This window comes from Anoplophora glabripennis, unplaced genomic scaffold, assembly GCF_000390285.2.
Source record: "Anoplophora glabripennis isolate ALB-LARVAE unplaced genomic scaffold, Agla_2.0 scaffold397, whole genome shotgun sequence".
In the NCBI taxonomy this organism is placed as follows: Eukaryota; Metazoa; Arthropoda; class Insecta; order Coleoptera; family Cerambycidae; genus Anoplophora; species Anoplophora glabripennis.
In genome coordinates this window covers 483358-503690 of record NW_019416531.1, presented here as the reverse complement: position 1 = coordinate 503690, position 20333 = coordinate 483358, and the positions used below count along the sequence as shown (strand labels likewise).

The following is a 20333-nucleotide window of genomic DNA, read 5'->3' as shown; positions in this document are numbered from 1 at the left end:
AAACTTTAGGTCAGGATTGGAGGAGAAATAGAGGGTGTAGGCAGGTCCATAGTTTTATCCATGGACCTAACAAACTCAAGACGAGATGGCTGCTGAGCCTTAGTCGAAGAGCCCTAAACCAAATGGTAGGGGTTCTGACAGGTCACTATAGACTTAGGAGGCATTTAAGTTTAATAGGAATTGAGGAGGACCCTCTATGCTCGAAATGTGGAGAAGGGGAGGACACCCTTTTCTGTCTTCTGGGACATTATGCAGCCTTTGGGAGAATAAGACATAAAGTCCTTGGTACTGAAGAGCTGCAAGGGGTTGAGGTTAGAGACCTTCCATGGAACAAAATCCTGGCATTCATCGGAGCGTCGGGTAGGTTCGAGGAGGGTCAGAGGTGATGGGACGGCGGGGTAGGCAAAAAGGGCCCACTTGTGGCCAAATTGCCAGGCTGAGGCCGCCCCTTTTCACTACTACTACAATTGCCTTTTTATTTGCAGGACTGGATTTGGCACAAAAACTTGTCCTAGTCAGCTAAATATCATCCTTCTTCGTTGATCCAAACTGGAAAAACAAGCAATCAAAGTTAAGGGATTTTGAAGCACGCGCGTGTTCGTTGCAAGATGGCCCTGTAAACCAAAGCCTATAACTTGTGAGCAAAAACATATTAGAGTCTAATATTTTACTCAATTTAGTTTAGGACGAAGAGCTATTTCTATGCAAAATTTCATGAAGATATAGCGTTTGTTGGGACAGTTGAAATGGAATCACCCTTTTGCAGAATTTGCTCAGGACATTTCTTACAAATAAATATCATTGAACCTATGGTTATTATTTTTGGCAATAAAAAAAGAGATAATTATTTCACAGGCCAATTTTTTACACTGGAAACTGTCACTTTTGAAACGATCGCAGATAAAATAACTAATGGAAGACAGAATTAAAATAATGAATTATTCTCACCTGCTAGTAGGCCTATTCCGACTTTTGATATAACGACTACACTGTACTTCAACATGACTTTTTCTTTAGAACTTAGCATTGCCAGTTGAAGTACGCTGAGAAAACAAAAAACTCCAAGGACCGCTACTCCTATAGATGCTACCAGTCCTGCTACCCAAACCGCAACTGAAAAAAAAACATATACATATTTATATCATTATCTACTTCTTATTTCAGCCAATTGTGGAAACGTGAAATAACACTAATTTCAGTTTATTTCTTCTGGTGTTAAAACAATCAGATTCCGTCTTGTATACTATATTTCTTTAATTGAGTATATGATTGAAATTTACTTATTGAAGCCAGTTTTTGATCATCGATAATTTCATTAAATACATCAAATACTTGTTATATTCACATATCAAGATCTTGTCTTGGATATATGAGTGCATGACTATAAATAATTTTTATAGTTTTATCATTGAAGTATACAGATTAAAACAATATTCTTCAAACTTATTTTTTTTTTTAATTTATGCCATTTTCATTTCAAGTCTGGGAAATATTTGTTTCCTTAATGTCACATCAAAGAAAGCGGGGTAGGTTATTCAAACACTAAGTTAGTTTTCATTTTACTAGGGCGATCTTAAAATAAAAATTATAAATAACTTTTAGAAGTTAAAAAGTGAATATTGTTTTGTAAATACGAACGAAGGAAAATATCTTCCATATGTTTCATTAGAAAATGTAGTTTTAAATGGTCACCCAATAAAATATATAAACAGCTAAATTAGTATTATTCTTGATACATTGTAAATGAAAATTTTTTTTATTAATGCCAGATTTTCTTTAATAATGGATAAGTTAAATAAACGTATACCTAGAAACAAAATGTATTGAACTTTGACTGCCAGAAGCTTTTAGAAAACCGTATAACATTTCAGGTTGATTGAACTCAAGTTAAAACCATTAGAATCAAGTTACCCTTCACTTCTTGAGAGGCTTTTCTATAAAAAAGATTGGACTGAAGGCACTACAGGGTGATTTATAATAGAAGTGGAACTAGAATAAATACTTTATACAAATTTTTGAAATTTGTGGGTAAAACAGTTAAAAAAAATAAGATGTTCAGCCTGAATATAAAATATTGATTTCATGTGATTATTAATTTGAATAAGTGTATTTGCGATTTTACAACCGGCAGTTTCAGTGAAACCTCTTCATTCGTAGTTTAATCGAAAATAGCTACAGACAAAATTAATTTTCGTTCAAATCATGTACTGATATATCCTTCAAGACACTATTGATCCTTTCTTTTCATATAAACTTTTCTGTAAAAGGCAGGATTGTAAGCACCTTTCTTACGATGAATTTTAAAGTAAAATATTATAGCGCGATTTTATTAGACGTTCATACAAAAGAGAAAATTTGTTCAAAAAGTATGCTAGCAAAGTAAAAGATATCTAAACATATTTAAAGACAATACAGACAGATTTTTTTACTGCACACTTATATCTACAAAGCATCTTTAAGGAGAGAAAACTTCAGACAAATTATTTACAATGCGACATCGAGGAATACGAGACGTAAATGTGCTCAGAAATTGTAAGGCGTATTACGTGACTGTATACTTTTTTATAAATTTCCTCACATATTTGGATGAGATGAGCGTTGCATCTGGAATACATTGATACAAAAATTGTTAAACTACATTCAAAAGAGGACGTTATTCTTGCGATACGTAATATAGTGATATAGTAATATTGTGTTAGTAATAGCCATGTAACATTCTTTTATTATTACAACAAACAAATGTTCTACCATTACCTCGCGTATTTTTACTTTATAATAAAGGTAATTAATATAAATTTCAATTTTTTTTATTTTATCAAATAAAAACAAGTTCTTCGATATCGGAAATCTAGATATGCCAAATACATCTAACCACACAGAATAAAAGCAACCCAACTGACGTCACGCACCACCAATGTTAGTCCAGTATTTGCTGCAGCAGAAGAATATCTGGTGCACGCCAAACGCAGAAGAAGAATAACCTAAAACTGTTCAATATAGACTGTTCTGGAAGAATGCGGCACATACAATTTTATACGAAGAATTTACAAACGGCTCGTACTTCTCTATGTGCTGACTGCGAAAAATGGCGAGCCGGATTAAAGAATGAAATCACTGGGATCCGACATCTAGTAGTAAATAATTATTCAAAATAAAAAGTAAAAATGATATGTCTGAATAAAATGAATACAAAAACATATACTTCATATAATGAAATTATTCAAAAATGTAGTTATTGAAAGAAATATGGTATATTTTTGTTGTCTAACACTACTCTTAACAAAGTCCAACACCTAAAAAATAGCTGTTACACGAAGATCTTTTCGTTTTCACATTTTACTTGTTGGATTGTTTCATCACGTAGCCTCCTTGTAAATGGAAGTAAATAAACAAAGGAACTTCCGGAGGTTTCATTTTAACTTGCACACCATTTCTTACTTGTGATAGATGGAGTTGCCATATTTGGTAGCTGTTATAAACAACGCAATTAATAAAGATGCATTCCTTTAGGCAACGCTTAGAATTAATAAAAGTTCAATAGAAAAATGGTGAAAATTCCACGGAGAAAGTTCGAAAAATCTGTATCAGTTTTGGTTGCAGAAATGCGCCTTCTTGTACAGCAATTGTGATTTTAGTGATTAAATTTGAACGCATAGGGCAGATTACTGATGTTAAGAACTCAACTCAAAAATATTGCTATTATGTCTATAAGTGAAAATATGGTCCATCCATTGAAAAACTCTGGCAACAATGCAGCATGCACCATATTTTGCACAAAGATCCAGGTCCAACGCTGCAGAGATGTTAAAAATGCAAGAGGTTGACACTGGCTTTTTCAAGAAAATCATTTTTAGCGAATAGACCCATTTTAGTGTTCCGAAAACCCAAGAGTGATTGTCAGACAACCTCTCCATCCACAACAAGTGACAGTTTTGTGCGAAATCTGGTTGACTTTTTGGGCCTACGATTGAAATACTGAACACGGAAAATGTTTAATTTCATCAGAATAGGGCTATTTGCCATATAAGTCGTGAAACCATAGTCACATTACGTGTGCTGTTTCCTGTCCGTGTCATTTTGCGTCACGGAGATATCGATTAGCAGCTTAGATAATATATTTATTTCATAGATTTCTTTCTGAGGGAGAAAGGACAAAGACAAAGGAAAAGGACAAGGACAAGGACAAGGACAAGGACAAGGACAAGTACAAAAAAGGACAAAGTGTACGCTAATGCTTCAGGAACAATTGAAGCGCTCAAACTCAATATTCGAACTAGCGATATAGGCCTGATTATGTGGAAAAGTAATGGAAAATTTCTTATAAAGAATTGGAATTTGCAATAGAAGTAGAGGCGGCTATTTGGAAGATATTGTCTTTTATATTCAACCTCATGATCTATATTTTGTGTTGGAATAAAAATATCACTATGAAAAATAAAAATTACTTGCTTTCTTATACATTTGAAGCTTCTTAATAGAAGACCCGTCTAATCTAGCTGCTCTGTGTTGTCTAATTTATTTGACCTTCATTTGGTTATAATTTTCATATTCATTACTTTTTTTTGTAATAGTTTAAGTAATAGAATTAAGAAATAAGTAACTCATTTTGCAACTGGAAAAGTATATTTTCTTGTCAACTAAACTGTGAAGTTCAAGCTTTCGTGCAAGTTATCAATGGTTGAATAATTTTAGGACTTATAAGTCAAAATTCCAGGTAATTCTGTACGCTCGTCTCGGAGTTGGTTTTTGCCCAAAGCCGTAGTGCTTTTTCAGTGTCCAATTTTTTAAAATCTGACAAAAAATTGTTAGCGAATTTTCAATTTAAAATTTGACTACGCCACTGGATTCTGCATCTCAGTGTGGTTTATACCAAACTTCGTGAAAAAATATTCACTGTTCATTCTAAAATAATGGGATAATAAATAAATTTAATAAACCAATAAAACGCTCACTAATATGTGTTTTTATTAAACTGACAGTTTCAGATCAAAAAATTAAAAATTAAAATTTAAGATTATGGTTCAATTTCTGTCTATGTGTTTACTCTTTTATTTCCATTATTTCTATGTTTTTTTGTTAGTCGTAATTATAACTGGTTCATCCATTAAAATTAAAAATTATTGTTTAATTTGGAATTGCACATTGAAGAAGAATATATTAGTGAATAGTGTATTTACATTGTGAGGGTACAAAATTCAGTCGTGTAGCCACATTTTAAATAAAAAAATCGCTAACCCATTTTTGTGAAATTTGTAAACTGAAAAAAAAATAAATGTAGGCTATGATAACTGTAAATAAATTTATATCATATGTATATTCATAGACCTTTTTAAAATCAATTTAAATAAAAAACTAATTGAATCGCAACAATGAAGCACAAATTATGTGGAGCAATCTGTCTCTGCTGTATGTAGTACTTATTGTGAAAATCATCTTTTTAGCTTCGAATTTACGTTGACGTTGGTTGACATAATTAAATTTATAGACACGTAAAAAATATTATCGGATAAAAAAATTCCAAAAGTAGACGCATTTAATGAAATATTTAGGTTGACGCGGTATTTGTTCAAGAAACCGTTTGTATGTTTTTAACGATTTCAACTCAAGGTCCTGAAATTCGGCGTTCGCCCTTGTTTGCTGTTTCAGAAGCTCAAGATTAACATGTTATTCTAGAAACTAAATTAGTTAAAGCCATATGTGAGGATGTGAGATACAGCTCTCGTATCCTTAGATTTAGTAACACCACAGGTTTTATTCTGTATTTGAAATTGATTTATCCGAACTTTCACGTTAGATGTTTTGTTTGACCTACATATCAGGATTCTGTTACATACGAGTATGTATACCTAGAAGAAAATTCTCGGTTAGGTGGATAATAAGAAAATTCAGACAAGCTTGTAGGAATATTATCTAAAGTTATTTATTCGTGGCATAATTTTAGTTTTTTCTTTATTTGGGCAATTTGCCACCTGTGAAAAATAAAAAAATAATTGATTCTCATTTAAAAAAAAGATCAATTTCAGTATAGGATTTTTGACTAAGTAAATATAGTTTTAAAAAGTAACTCTTAACTGATCATTCTGGTGCACGAGTTTGTTTAATTAATTGTATTATTTGTTTCAAATGTGGTAAAATACTCAAATAAACAGACAGAAAGCTTATAGGCCTGTTAATATCTAGACGTACAATTATTATACTTTTTACTTGTGTTGAATTAGCAGTAGTAGTATATAGGGTGTCTTTGGATAAGAGAAACACTCTAGTGGGAAATAGATAATACTAGTGTTCAAATATGGGTTTCTGGAATTTGCTCCGCTTGTTTTTTAAATTGTGCTATGATTTCAAATCTGTAAAATCTAGTAAGCTCTAGAAATTCTAGAAATATGTTTTTTCAGTGGTAAATTTCCCTTTCTCCAACTGAGTTTCTCAGAATAAAAACAAACACAAAATGTCAATCCTCTACGCTTTCATTGATTTCAGACCACACTGATTTGTATGAAAATAATATTCTGTTTCTATTAAAAGAAAATTGTCTGTAAAAATAGGTATAAGATACATCACTTGCATTGAAATTTGTAAGCTGTTGTATTTATATGTTTATATCTTAAAAATTATGAATTGGAATTTGTAAATAATTATGAATTTGGGGGCTTGATGTATTTAGAAACTATTTAACTTCAGGGAAGCATTTAAAAAGTTACTACTTGACTTGATTTAAGCAATTTGGAAGATGTCATAATACAGTATTACTTCAAAATATGAAAATTCCAATTTTATACCTAAATCAATCCCACCATAATTTATTTGATTAAATTAGCAATAGATATAAAATAAGTAAATAACTATAAAATTGTTTGTTTTACTAAAGCCACCACTTGAAGTTATTTTATGACTGGATATTTGGAAAAAAAGCTTGAAATAATAATTAGAGCTAAAAATACTACGAAGTTCAATTCCTGTAAATCCAAATTTTAAGACACTTTCTCTTATCTTTCTTATTTCCACCTCACTCTAGATTTCGATCAGAAAACTTTATGAAAAAAATTAAATAGTCTTGAATAAGAAGAAGTATTTCAAATATAACTCAATAAAAGCACTTCCTTATTCTTTCAAATAGTTATATTAGACTTGGTGTTCGTGTTAGTTGTGGTTGAGTCAAAGCAGAACAATGACAGCTTCACACACGTTATTCTTCACTTCATTTCTTGTACCAAAATTGCATTTACTTAGGTATACCTAATGGAGACCAATTTCCAGCTACTTTTGATTAGATGGGAGTGATGAACAGAGACGGCATTTAGGACAAGAAAATTAGAGTTATTAAAAAAACTGGCGGTATTAACACAAACACAGCTTCACCTAGCGAATGTATAAATGATAAAATATTTAATATTAAATTTATAATATTCGCACCTATATTCTGTTTGTTTATATTATTTAAAACTTGTGAAGAAGAGAGGGCACTTTCCATGTCAAAATTTACTACTACCTACTCTTTAATTTTGTCTAATATTCACCGACTATTTCAGCAAAATAATTGCAAATAAGCTCGGCAGAATGAGATTGCTCCAGTATTTGCTCTCTAAAGTTATTTGTTTTGCAGCATTCATTTTAAGCGTGCCTTGGCTTACTGTTTTCGCTAAACTAACGCACTTGATGGACAGAAACACATTTTTCTTAATAAGAGTTCCATCCTATTTACTCGCTGAAATAACCCTTTGCAATGGATAACATTTACAACCTGCTAAGCGGCTTTTCTATGTTTCCGTAAATTGAATACTAACGTAAGATTAATAGGTCAATAGTGTTGTGCCGTGCTTTCACCATTTTATCCCTAAAATTCTTAATATACAAAAAATCTAAAAGCGCAAGTTTCCGAGACGCTGAAATTGTGTTAAAAACGTTTCACAAAATTATCCAGAACATAGTAGCTTCACAACCTCGTAAACCAAGACTTTTACACTTTTGAAATTATGGCATACGTTTAGGAAACAGCCTGTAAATGTGCTTCTTTTACTTGTATGCATAACTGAACCTGGTATTTTAAAATATGGGCATGGACTTCTCTATCAATTCAAGGCAATATCTCAAGGTGTTCGATTATTCATGATCCGAAACTTTCGCTAAAACTCTTGACTTTTGCGACCCTTTTATGCTTAAGTATAGGCGTAACGTTACAACGGTGAATAATCATACGTGTTTGATCAACGTCATGTCTAAGAATAGTTCCTAAATAATTTTTTATTCAACTGGCCCGAGCGTGAATAGAAACTAAGAATCTTCTGATTTCACTCTGGATATTGCCTTTCTCTAAAGAGATAATCGTCTATTTGTCAAAGATGTTCAATAGAAAATCTTTTATTTTGTGGTAATAAACTGTCATCGTATTTGTCTTATGCATATAATTTCAATATAGAAATTACATAACATTTTAATAGGATGACGTTCGAAACTAATTTAAGAATGTTCATTGTATCTACCATTCCATTTCTTGTTGTTTATCTTTTGTCTTGTCAAGTAAATTCATTTAAATTAAGTAGGTAGATGAGGAGATCTCATGCTGGTAATAATTTAACTAATAATTCGTTTTTTAACTCACAAATTTGTTACAAATTTTCTTAACTCTCAAGAGTTGGTATTTTGAGAGTAAGTGTTTCAGCTGATGGCAGTTCGAATCCTCGAAACTGTCTCTAAGACTGGCGATGGCGCCCACATATAAACATTGTGATTGGTAAATGATTGTCTCTGTTTCTTTATTCTGAGCTAACCGAGGATTACATACAATATACAAAAATCCAAATCAACAGGGTTTAACAAAGTTTATGCTAAATTTTAATGAGTGGTATTTTAATATGTCATGATTTTTGGATTTTTATTGTTAATGTTACATTTTATGAAAGAACCTTTAACAAATACGGACATTTTATGCTCTATTGTACCAAGTTTGAAGTATACATTTTAGTTTGTTTTTAATTATAAATTCTCATTCTATTATAACATTGACTAAAAAATGACAGTTAAGGAAACTAATATTAGCGCCAATAGTAGGTATTGAAATATTGGTTCCATCATTTCTTTTAAGGTACCTACTGTATTAGTAACAGAAAAATATACCTAAAAAGTAACATCTATAAAACACAGCCAGCGTCGCTGGAAGATTTGCGTCAAAGAATCTACGAATACCGTCGAATCACTCCGGAAATGCTTCGGAATATGAGCGAACGTTTCGAACAATATCTTTATTCTTGTATGAAAGCAGGCGGTCATCAGTTTGAACATTTAATCAACTAAGTAGTAAGTAACCAACTAAACATAATTTAAATTTTAAAATGTAAATTTTTTTCAGAGTATTGGACGGAATTATAAAATTTAAAGTCCAGCAAATAATATCCCCCTTTAATCTAAAATCGACGGGTCTGTGCATTTTTCTACAATCTTGACGCAGTTCCTGAAAATGGCTGTTTCATTTTCATTTGGCCACCCTGTATGTAGGCGTATTTATAAGAACAATACGAGAAAACGTTAAGATAAATATTGCTTATCTCGAGAGAAAGAATCAAGATTTTTCACGTGTAAAGCACAGCTAGTGCAAAAGCTTGTAAAATTCGGCATAAAATGGGTTTTACTAGATAACATAAATTGACTGTCGGGTATTAGGTGCTTCACATAGAACGTCGCTTTTACTTCCAAGAATTGCTTACGTTAACGCGTGAGTGAACAGTAAAACAACGGTTTGTCCTGCTTTTTTCGACCGTATTTTTACTAATCCTGAAATGATTAACACTTTTATAATTGTTTTTATTAGCAGGCACCTCGTTAATGATACATCTCTTCTGTGTCTCTTTGCTCATGACGCCACTGTGGCTCTTTAAGGGAATGATGTAACTCAGTTGTTAAAGTATATAACGAACACAAAAGGATAACTTAATATTACGTTTAGAAATGTTCTGACACTAAATACTTATTTCAAAATTGTAATTTATACATAATGCGATCCACCTGAAAACATATCGCGAACAGCCAGCGGAAACGTCTACAAAAATTATTTTTGTGTACTCGCGAACAGTTCATCATTCAATGATCTCTTTTATGTTTATGTTGAGATCGCTAGCAACACGTGTAACTTTAACGCGTTTATATTTGTTTACGTTGAGCTCGCCAAAATTCCCATACACTGGCGATAACTTGTGATGATTATAAGGGGAAAAAGAAGAAATGTGGACTGTTAAATTGACTGAATATAGGAATAAATCAAAAAAGAATAATGGGTGGAAGAATTAGTAAAAGAATTATGTTCAAGTTGGTAGTTAGCATACGACAAGACTTTCTAAATCTGCTCGATCCACTACTCTGTTTTGAAAAAGACGCTTTTGCTAATTCTGTGGACAACTTCGCTAATATCTAGGTGATGTTTTGAATAATGTAGGCAATTTCTACAATTTATTCACCAATAAATGCGGAAGGCTTATTAACCTACTTGTCAAACAAAATTGAATTCATGTTTGCAGATATAAACATGTAACAGTTCGCGACTTGTTTGCGAGGTGTTCGCGAACTGATCGCGAACTGTTCGCGACCGCCGGTCGATACACATCATCAATAAGTACCTATTACATAATGCGTAAATCAACATCACATATAAATTTGCTATTACTTCTCTGAGTGTTACAATTTATAGATTTTTAAATTGACTTTTGGTTGTTTTAAATATATACCTTATAGACAAGTTTATCGATACTTAAATTGTTCGTAGTATATTGTTTAAATAAAGTAATTATTGTTCTCAATTGTTTATGACATATGTCAAGGTTCAGCCTGACGAATTTGTACAACTACGTATTTATTAAATTTAAAATTTAATATATCAACCAAAACTTTTGATTTAATCTTATGTTGTAATTTATACAGTGTGTCCACCAATGGAGTTGATAACAGGAAAAACTTTTTTATTTTTCATTATATGCAAAAAGCCTTTTTTGTTAAAAATTCTGTTTCTGCCAAATGTAAAATATAAAAATGAATACAGGGTGTCCCTAATTCCACGTACATATTGAAAGGAGGTATTCTGTGGCCTATTTTAGGGGAGGTCTTTTCTATATATTTTATCAATTTGAGTCCTCCCTGCGAGAGATATTAGCGTTTGTGGGGTGAACCAAATATTCGGTTTTCATTTTTTTTTTTCAAAAACGGCTTAACCTAAAATTTTGAAATTTGGTACGTATGTTCTACTGATGGAACTACGTTTTAGTAATAAATTTTTATTTGCACCCCTTCACTTCGAAGTGGTTGAAACAGACAATTCTTCCTGATGTTTTGGTCAGAACTTTTTTTCTAGATGGCTATGGATCAAAATTAAAATTACGGTTTTGAGGCCCTATGAATTTAGAAACTTTTCTTGCTTTTTCATTTTTCCAAAAAATTAATAAGTACCTACTTTCTGAGTAAAAAAAATTTCTTATCAATTACCGCCCTTTCAAACTGGAAATCACAATAAATAAAAACACATAGAAGGCGTGTGTCATTTTAATACTTAATACTTTAAACTAAAACTCGAAAAGAAAAAATCTTCTAATGAAATTAAAATTAACACTACGTAGCGTATATGAATTTCGGATTTCTCTGCCAATATTAAATATTCTATTATGTAATTCCTCTACAGAGTTAATTTCTGTAGAGTAGACCACATTCGTCATATGGCCCCACAGATAAAAGAGCTTGAAAGGATTTTTTTAGTGAAATAATATTGAAAGTGGCTCATTTTACTAAAATGTTATGTATCAATAAATTTTGATTAAAATTAACACCAAGTGGTGTAGTGTATAAGACTAATATTTTAAAATCTACACTACCTATAGTATTTACACTAGATTTACACCACCGCAAGTACATTCTACCAAAACTTTGTTAAAATAAATTACCAAAGAGTTTTTGTACAGTTTACCTAATTGCATTGGGGTAAATTTTACCCCTTCTCCGTGCGGACTACACTGGATCAAAAATTGTGTGAATTTCGTGTAAATTTTTACCCGTACTTTTTGCTGTGTAGAACTATCTAAAATTCAAAGAGAAAACTACTTAAAATGTATCAGTGTTGTAGTATTTTCATATTATTTTTAAAAATGTAGCCGCAACTTTACTATATAAGTATTGTTAGAAGCGAAATCCCACGGGGATGGACCTCAGACCTCAATATCTTCATTTTCATATATACGATGCAAATTTTATCAATAATTTTCTTTGCGAGAGTTCCTGCTTTTATATCAGCCCCGGCAATATGTATCGGTTGAAGTTTTTCCCTTTTAAAGCATATTAGGATATTCCATTTTAACATATCTAGCCACTTGCTTTTCTGGAGTCTTCCCTTGAGGTAAGATAGGATAAAATTTGCGATTTTGACTAAACATATGGAGATAAAAACTGCTAACGTTTTGTCCTATTCGTCAACATATAAATTTACCAATCAAATTATAAAATGTTGTTCGAATTTTAATCTATCAGGAAGTTTTAACAGATTGTTGGTATTAGTTAGGCAAGTCGAGTTGTGAACTTTCTACATAAGGCTACTGCATAAAACCGTACAGCGTAATCAAACTGTCAGTTTTACCCCTGTTCCTATAAAAATGCAAATTAAATGCATAATATAAATATGAAAACTTATGAGTACATCAAATTACCGCGAAGCGGCATCATGGTCGTATCTTCATATTCTCATTTTATTTAGAAATGTATTTCATGCCTGACAAATTGTGAGATTTTGTTTGAAAAGCATGTTCAGATTTATAATTCATAAAATAGTGCACATAGTATCCAGGAAATTGTGGACAATCTCGCCGATTTTCGAATTTGGGAAGGACTTGCAAAAATAACGTCATAAGTTATTCTTTTATATTCGGGTTCATCCTGTAGTGAAATTAGCTCTTGAAGTTGAAAGATGAAAATAGATTTTACGCTATAATTTTTTTTGTTTTTCAATAAATTTAGTTAATTTTTGTGCCATTTGAATCCATTTGTAGACCTCTTTTCAAATGTTTATTGCTGTTTTAAAAACTGTCGTACTTTTTATGTGAAAAAGGCGCAGTTACTTGTTTGAAATCGATACAACAAACCGTTTTAGAGATAAACGCGTTTAGCCACGAAGATGTACATTTATAAAGCAAAATGGTACGTATTATTATGGATATTATCAAACATTATTTGATATTATGCATTTATTTTGTTACGTAAAGAGACTGTTTAGTATTTTACAATTTTAATTGTTATATTAATCCTAAATAATGATATATTACTTAATAAGAGAAAGTCCAACACCATGGAAGCTAAAAGTTTAGTTTTCCACTCTCAATACAAATTTTAGGCCACAAGAAAGAATAAATTTAAATTTGTCAGACTCTATCGCTGCCTCAGGAGATACCATTATGTTGTGCTAGCCCTCGGAATCAGTTACGCCTCCACTCTCATGCAACGACGAAAATTTAAAGCGTCACGTTGCAATTCAATAAGCCCAAGGGAAATTAAATGCAACGTGATCGAGGACGATATATCTTAGAACTTTAATTCGACTGTGCTCATCCTAGAAATTCCAGAAAATAATAATTAGGAAAGATGTAACGGCTTAGTGGAAATTACTGGTTTGGACGGACCAATCAAATTATAAGGGTGTTTCAGGACTAAGTCGACAAACTTTAAGGAGATATTCCTCATAAAAAAAATAAGAAAAAAATAAGTATAAATTTTTTTCCAGAGACGCTTCATTTTCGAAATATAGGGCGTTAAAGATTTAAAAAAAAATCGAATTTTTTAAATAACTTCTAAATGAAGAAGGCTATGTAAGCCAAATTTGGCATGACACATCTTCTTATAAGATACCATTTTTCCATAGAAGTAGAAGTCCCGCAAGCAATCAGCGGCGGAGTTATGGGGACTCAGACACGTTAAATTATAAATAAACCAAGCAGAGAATGATGATCAGTTTACGCAAAAAGTAATGTGGACAGATGAGGCAACATTTACTCGAAGGGGAATTTTAAACCAAAGGAACAACCATATTTGTTCCTATGAGGGGCGGTAAGGGAACTTAGTTTTCAGCATGAATTCCAATGTAACGTATGGTTAGGTATGTTGGACAACACTATAGTTGGTCCCTACTTCTTTCCGCATCGGTTAAATGCTGATATCTTTACCGAGTTCCTTGAAAATGGTTTTCAAGTTCTGTTAGAAGATGTTCCGCTTAATACTCGAATGAACAGTTGGTTTCAAGTAAATGGTTGTCCTGTCCATTTTGGTAGAGGTTCTAGGGAGTGGTTAAACATTAATTATCCCACGAGATGGATTGGTCGTGGCCTGCACGTTCACCGGACTTGACAGCGATGGATTATTTCGTTTGGGGTGCTGTTGAACAAAAAGTCTACGAGATGCCAGTTGATACCCTAGAAGATCTAAGACAGGGAATAATCCAAGCGTGTCGAGAATTCTCCAATTCAGTGTCGATCGGCCATTTCCTCCATAATTAGAAGATGCCGTGCTTGTCTACATTCCGGAGGCGCCCATTTTGAACAAAATATTTTTTAAATCATTTCATTTTTGATTCACTTTTCGCTTTGTCTAGGTATAATATTAATTGGTAATTTTTTGGTTGTTTCAATTTACAAATAAATTTTCATGTATTGTTTGCCATTTTATTTTATTTAAAAGTACACAACACAAGTAAATGAAGCGACTACAAACCGCCTGAAAAAATTTAGGAGTATTGCAGGAGTCGTTACGTAGTCGCATTACGACATAGTCACATTAGATGTTAGGTACTTAAATATTTCTCTTGTTTTCATCGACATCATTTTTTTTTCTAAAAAAAAACACCCTATATCTCAAAAACAAAGCATCTCCTAAATAATTTTAATACTATTGGTTAAACCCAAGGGAAGGGGAGACAAAAAGGCTTATTTGACTCACACATTTTGTGCCTTTTTAAAAATGTGAATATATTATCCAGATGGCTACATTCAAATCGACTTAATTCAAGTTCAAGTAGTTAATGCTGGTATCCTAGAATTATTTAGAATTTTTTTTTATCAACACGAATCTTACTGAAACGGAAATAATAGAAATTCTAATAATGATTGATTGTGTAGACAAAACCAGGATTCAGAGAGAAGTTTGTACTTTATTTAATAATAAATGCCCTAATCGATAACCAAGCAAAATTTAAAAGATGTGTAGGGAAACGGGTTATATAAAAGACCTCCCTAAAAGTAATAGAAAACAAATACCCTAAAATAAGAAACTAGATGTTCTACTAGCATTTTAAGAAAATCCCCAGTTCACCGCACGTAGCATTAGATAATAACATGGATCATTCAACAGTTCTTAGAATGTTAAAAAAGGAAAAGTGGCATCCTTACAAAGTTATAATAGTTCAGGAGCTTTTGGAAGACGATTTTGATAAATGAATCGAATTTTGTGAAACTTTAATGCAAAAAATTAACCGAAATCCGATGTTTCTAAAAAGACTTTTTCTGATGAAGCCACGCTTCTCCTAAATGGTCGTGTAAACCATCAAACTTATCGGTATTGGGCAACTGAAAATCCTCATTGGATGCAGGAGTATCACACTCAAAACCCAGAGTAAGAGAATGTTTGGGCCGGAGTAATAGGTAATATGATCGTAGGACCATACTTTTTCCAAGGAACCTTAACATATCAACGATATTTACAATTTCTGCAAGACGATTTGCTTCCGTACTAAATTGGCTGCTAAACATAAATTATTTGCGGCTTCAGCAAGATGGCGACATTGACATTTTGTGTTGTTAAAAAGCTTCTTGGACGTCTTCCGAGATAGGTGGATAAGGGATAAGGTCTCTAGATTTAACTTCTCTAGGTTTATTTTTATGGGGATACTTAAAATGAAAAATATACCAAAATAGACCACAAAATCTAGATGCATTAAAAGAACGCATTTGGACGAAGATAGCACGAATAACTCCGCAAGTTATAGACGATATTCGAGAAGAGTGTACTGTCTTCGTGTGTGTCTTTCTCACTGTATTATAACTAAGATTCGTCAATTTGGGTTGTTAGAAATATATTTTTTGTTGTAATTTTTTTTGACATTATACAAAATTTTATTACCTAAACCTAGTGGTCGAATAGAGAATTACAAGATCTTTCAAAAGAGCTATCGCAAGACTCACTTTAATATTTAAAAAAATATCGATGACGTCTTCATCATCTCGTAGATGACGTCATATATAAAACAAATATCTCGCAGGATGCACTAATATTGACCTATTTCAAGATTTTTGTTTAAAGTCACCGATTTACGAAATGAATTTGCTCCTTTCATTTGCATCATACAGTGTACAGGGGTGTCCCACTAAGGTTGTCTAGGTACGATGTTAGGGAAAGTGTAGGCCCTAGATCGTCGGGAAAAAATTTTTGATGAATAAATCGATCAAGAGAAATCGCTGGAAATAGTTCGTAGCTCGGCCGGTAGGTGTCGCAATCTATATACCAAAACATAGAGTTGAATTTTTCTCAGAAATGTTTCCTATTCAGGTATATTAAATAGTACATTGCGCATAATTTTTGTTATCGACAGTTTGTTCTATCTCTCGACAAAAATGGTGGGGGAAGCCCCTAATGTCTGATCAGAAAAGTGCATTTTTTTAAAAATTGGCTCATCAAAAGCCCATAGTATTATACCTCGTTGGAAATCTCTTTTCATGCTTTATCTCCTATAAACGCATTTTGTTTTGGTAATAAATGTCTTTTCGTTAGTGCCGTGTTCCTCAAGTCATTACCATCATTATCACTTCATATTTATTTTTTGCTCACTAATTTGCGAATAACTTGATAACAAAGAAAGATATAACGAGCGTTCAAATAAAAATGTGGTCAAGTTGGTTCTGAAAATTTGGACGTAGGGCGTAGCGTATAGCAAATGAACTTAAACGTCATCTGTCAAAGCGCTATATCGCCGCTATCAATTTGAATATTTTCGTTTTAAAAAGCGTTTAAAATGGTGTTTTCTCAAGAACAAAAAGTGTTTATCATAGAGTCCTACTTTAGAAATGGACGCAAGATTGATGGAATATGGAAGTATTCTATTGAGGAATGTTTCATAGAATTTCAAAATCAATTTCCCGGCGTTGTTGAGTACAAAATTTTTCAAAGTGCAGTTCAGCGTTGTGTTAATGTTTTTCGTGAAACGGGCAGTGTAACAAGAAAAGAAGGAAGCGGCCGACCTAAAAAGCGGACTGAAGAATTAAAAGAAAATGTCCAACAAATAATGGAAAATGCGCCAAGAACTTCTGTACGTGTTTTATCACAAATGGTGGGAGTATCAGTCGGTACCTGCCACACAGTGTTAAAAAAAGATTTGCGTTTGTTCTCCTATCGTTTAACTTGTCAGCAAGAACTTCATGAAGTTGATTTTCCGCGACGGGCTGTATTTTGTGAATGGTTTTTAAACAACTACGGTGAACTTCATAATATCACCTTTTTTTCTGATGAAGCCTGGTTTCATTTAAGTGGTTACGTAAACTCACAGAATATGAGAATGTGGTCTTCTGAAAAACCAGATAACTTTTTTGTCGAGGGCCCTCTACACGCTCAAAAAATTGGAGTTTGGTGTGCTCTCAATCGAAGGAGGATTTATGGACCTATTTTTTTTAATGGTACTCTTACTGCGCAAAGGTATAGAGAAGAAATTATCGCTCCTTTTGTTAACCAGCTGGAAGAAAACGAAATTACAAACTTTTACTTTCAACAAGATGGCGCAAGGGCACATACGGCAGGCGAGACGATGAATATGTTGAGGGAAGTTTTCCAAAATCGACTAATAAGTCTCAATGCTGAACATGAATTTCCACCGAGGTCATGTGATATTACGCCGTGTGATTTCTTTTTGTGGCCTTACCTTAAAAACACTATTTTTGAACTGCCTATTCCTGATTTAAACCATCTGCAGGCTCGACTTATAGACAAGATTCGTGAAATTAACAATACCCCGAGCATCTTAGAAAATGTCTTTAATTCTTTGAGGAACAGGTGTGAAAAGTGCTTGGAACAAGGAGGGGGACACTTTCAGCAGCTGCTTTAATTTATTGTTATAACAAGGAGGGGGACACTTTCCGCAGCTCCTTTAATTGTTTGTTATTGTTATCACGATTATTCTTTAAAATAAAGTTATATAGTCATTAACGTTATTGAAACTGACAGCTGCTATACAGCTCGTTGAGAAATGAGGTTAAGTTGGTCGCTATAAGCTACTCCCTACGTCCAATGTGTCAAAGCCAACTTCGACCACGTTTTTATTTCGGCGTCGAAACCTAGCTATTTTTATACTCTTCAAACTAACCTATACAAAGTTTTATCCTGCTATTTCATTTTTTTAAGAGAACGTGAAACAACCTAAACTTGGATAAATAGCGCCAATAAATAAACTACACTTTCGTTAGAAATTTCAAACTTATACAATATTCATCAATTTTGTGTTGAATTCATTTATGTAAAGAAAACTATAGCATTGCATTTAAAATTGTTGGGAAAAATTCATAAAACGGCATTCCTTTGAAATAACGCCATCTATAGATTTCCATATTGAGGTAAATGACATTACGCATTCACCTCGAGATAAAGGATGAAAAGACCTTTCCAACGAGGTATAACACTATTTGAGAGATAGAACAAAATGTCAAAAACAAAAGTTATGCGCAATGAATCAGGCTATCCATATTAGTACTATTTAATATACCAGAATAGGAAACGTTTATAAGAAAAATTCAACTCAATGTTTTGGTATGTAGATTGCGCCCCCTAGCGGTCAAATTACGAAATTGAAAACTATTTCCAGCGATTTCTGTTGGTCAATTTATTAATGATTTTTTTCCCCGAAGCTCTATGGCCTATAATTTCTCTAATATCATCCCTCGTCGACCTTAGTGGGACACCCTGAATAATTAAGGTATTACAGTAAACAGTATCGAGATCGGTAAATACTTACTTGACACTTTAAATCTAGACGCATCCTTCCCACAGCGCTCTCTATTGTACAAAAGTAATTTACATGTTCTCCAAGGACCAAAATATCCTTTCTCGTCTCCAAATCCTCCTGAAATATAAAAAGAAAATAGACAATTACGAATGTATAACATTTGATTAATGAATTTATAACTGACGGTAAAGAAGATTACAATTATATGCTATATAGGTACTAGAATCATTTTTCATTATTCGAAGTGGGATTATAGTTGTTTCAAAGTAATTTGATGTGAAACGTCCAAAGGAATTTAATGTTACGGTAGTCATATGATTAATGTTCAAAGTTTGGAAGTATCTACTCGTATACGCTGGAGAAATTTCACATACATAGTTTTTCGGGAATATTTCCTTAGAAATAGAACCTGGGGGTATTAAATATTTACGCAATAGGAACATTCATTTGTGTGATATCATAGAATCTTGTGCGAATTGTATGAAAGTGATTTTCAGTAAGAACTAAAGGCAGCTCTTATGAAACCAGTTCAGTTCAATTGTAAAAGGATTCGGTTTGTGAGCCCCATATTAGCAAACAGACTTTTGTTTTATAGGGCTGACGACAAAGGAGTGGATTTATTGCGTGACTCTTTAGAAACTTCTACTCTACTTTACTACTTTACTTTTCCTTAGTTCTGTTTCCATTGAGAAGAAGTTAACATTTGAAAAATATTGTATTAAAAAATATTTGAAAGTTTCTTTATTACATTTGCAGTATTAATTGATTACAGCTAGAATCAGTTGGAAGTCAATCTTATTCTTTAGTATGTCACTGCGTTGAGTATTGTTCATAAGTAATAAATACATCCCGCAATAAAAGAACATTCAGCGTTCAGCGGTTGATATTTTAATAAGTCTGTGGAAATTGTTCTCTGGTTCGTTAATTCTTCGGAGATCTTTATCTTTACAGACGTGCCGAACCCCCTGAGGTCCTTGGATCAATGAAACATCGTACTTTTGGTCTTTTTTCATCATTAGAATCAGTGCTTTCAAGACTTGGTAACAGCTTCTCCCCTCCGAGCGTATGCCTACAGGTCCCTCGAGATCGCGATGACGTAAAGCGTAACCTTTTCGTTCCGTTGATGAATACAAAGTACGAGTATTCGTGTGTGCGCTAGTTACGATTCTCCATCCATGCCCGTGTAATTTTATATTCGTTATTAGATGCGGCGAACGGGAATCCAGGCGTGCCGTGGCTAGGACGAGGATGGTCGGTGCAACTGCATTTGTTTCTCGGCGGAATAGCACGGGTGCTAAACTAAACATCGTAAACTAGTATAGTAGGAAGCTTTAGTTTT

At 32.9% G+C, this 20333-nt stretch overlaps 1 protein-coding gene across 1 annotated transcript in view; it reads right to left on the bottom strand.

Moving 5' to 3' along the window:
• Positions 1-948: 948 nt before the first annotated feature.
• LOC108910368 overlaps positions 949-20333 on the bottom strand; it is a gene marked incomplete at its 3' end in the record, with an annotated part of 109636 nt that continues 90251 nt past the window's right edge. Inside the window, exons 2-3 of the mRNA XM_018714950.1 lie at positions 19004-19111; positions 949-1113 (exon numbers count right to left, since the gene is read on the bottom strand). Coding sequence (XP_018570466.1) covers positions 949-1113; positions 19004-19111 — 273 coding nt within the window. The remainder of the gene's footprint in view (positions 1114-19003; positions 19112-20333) is intronic.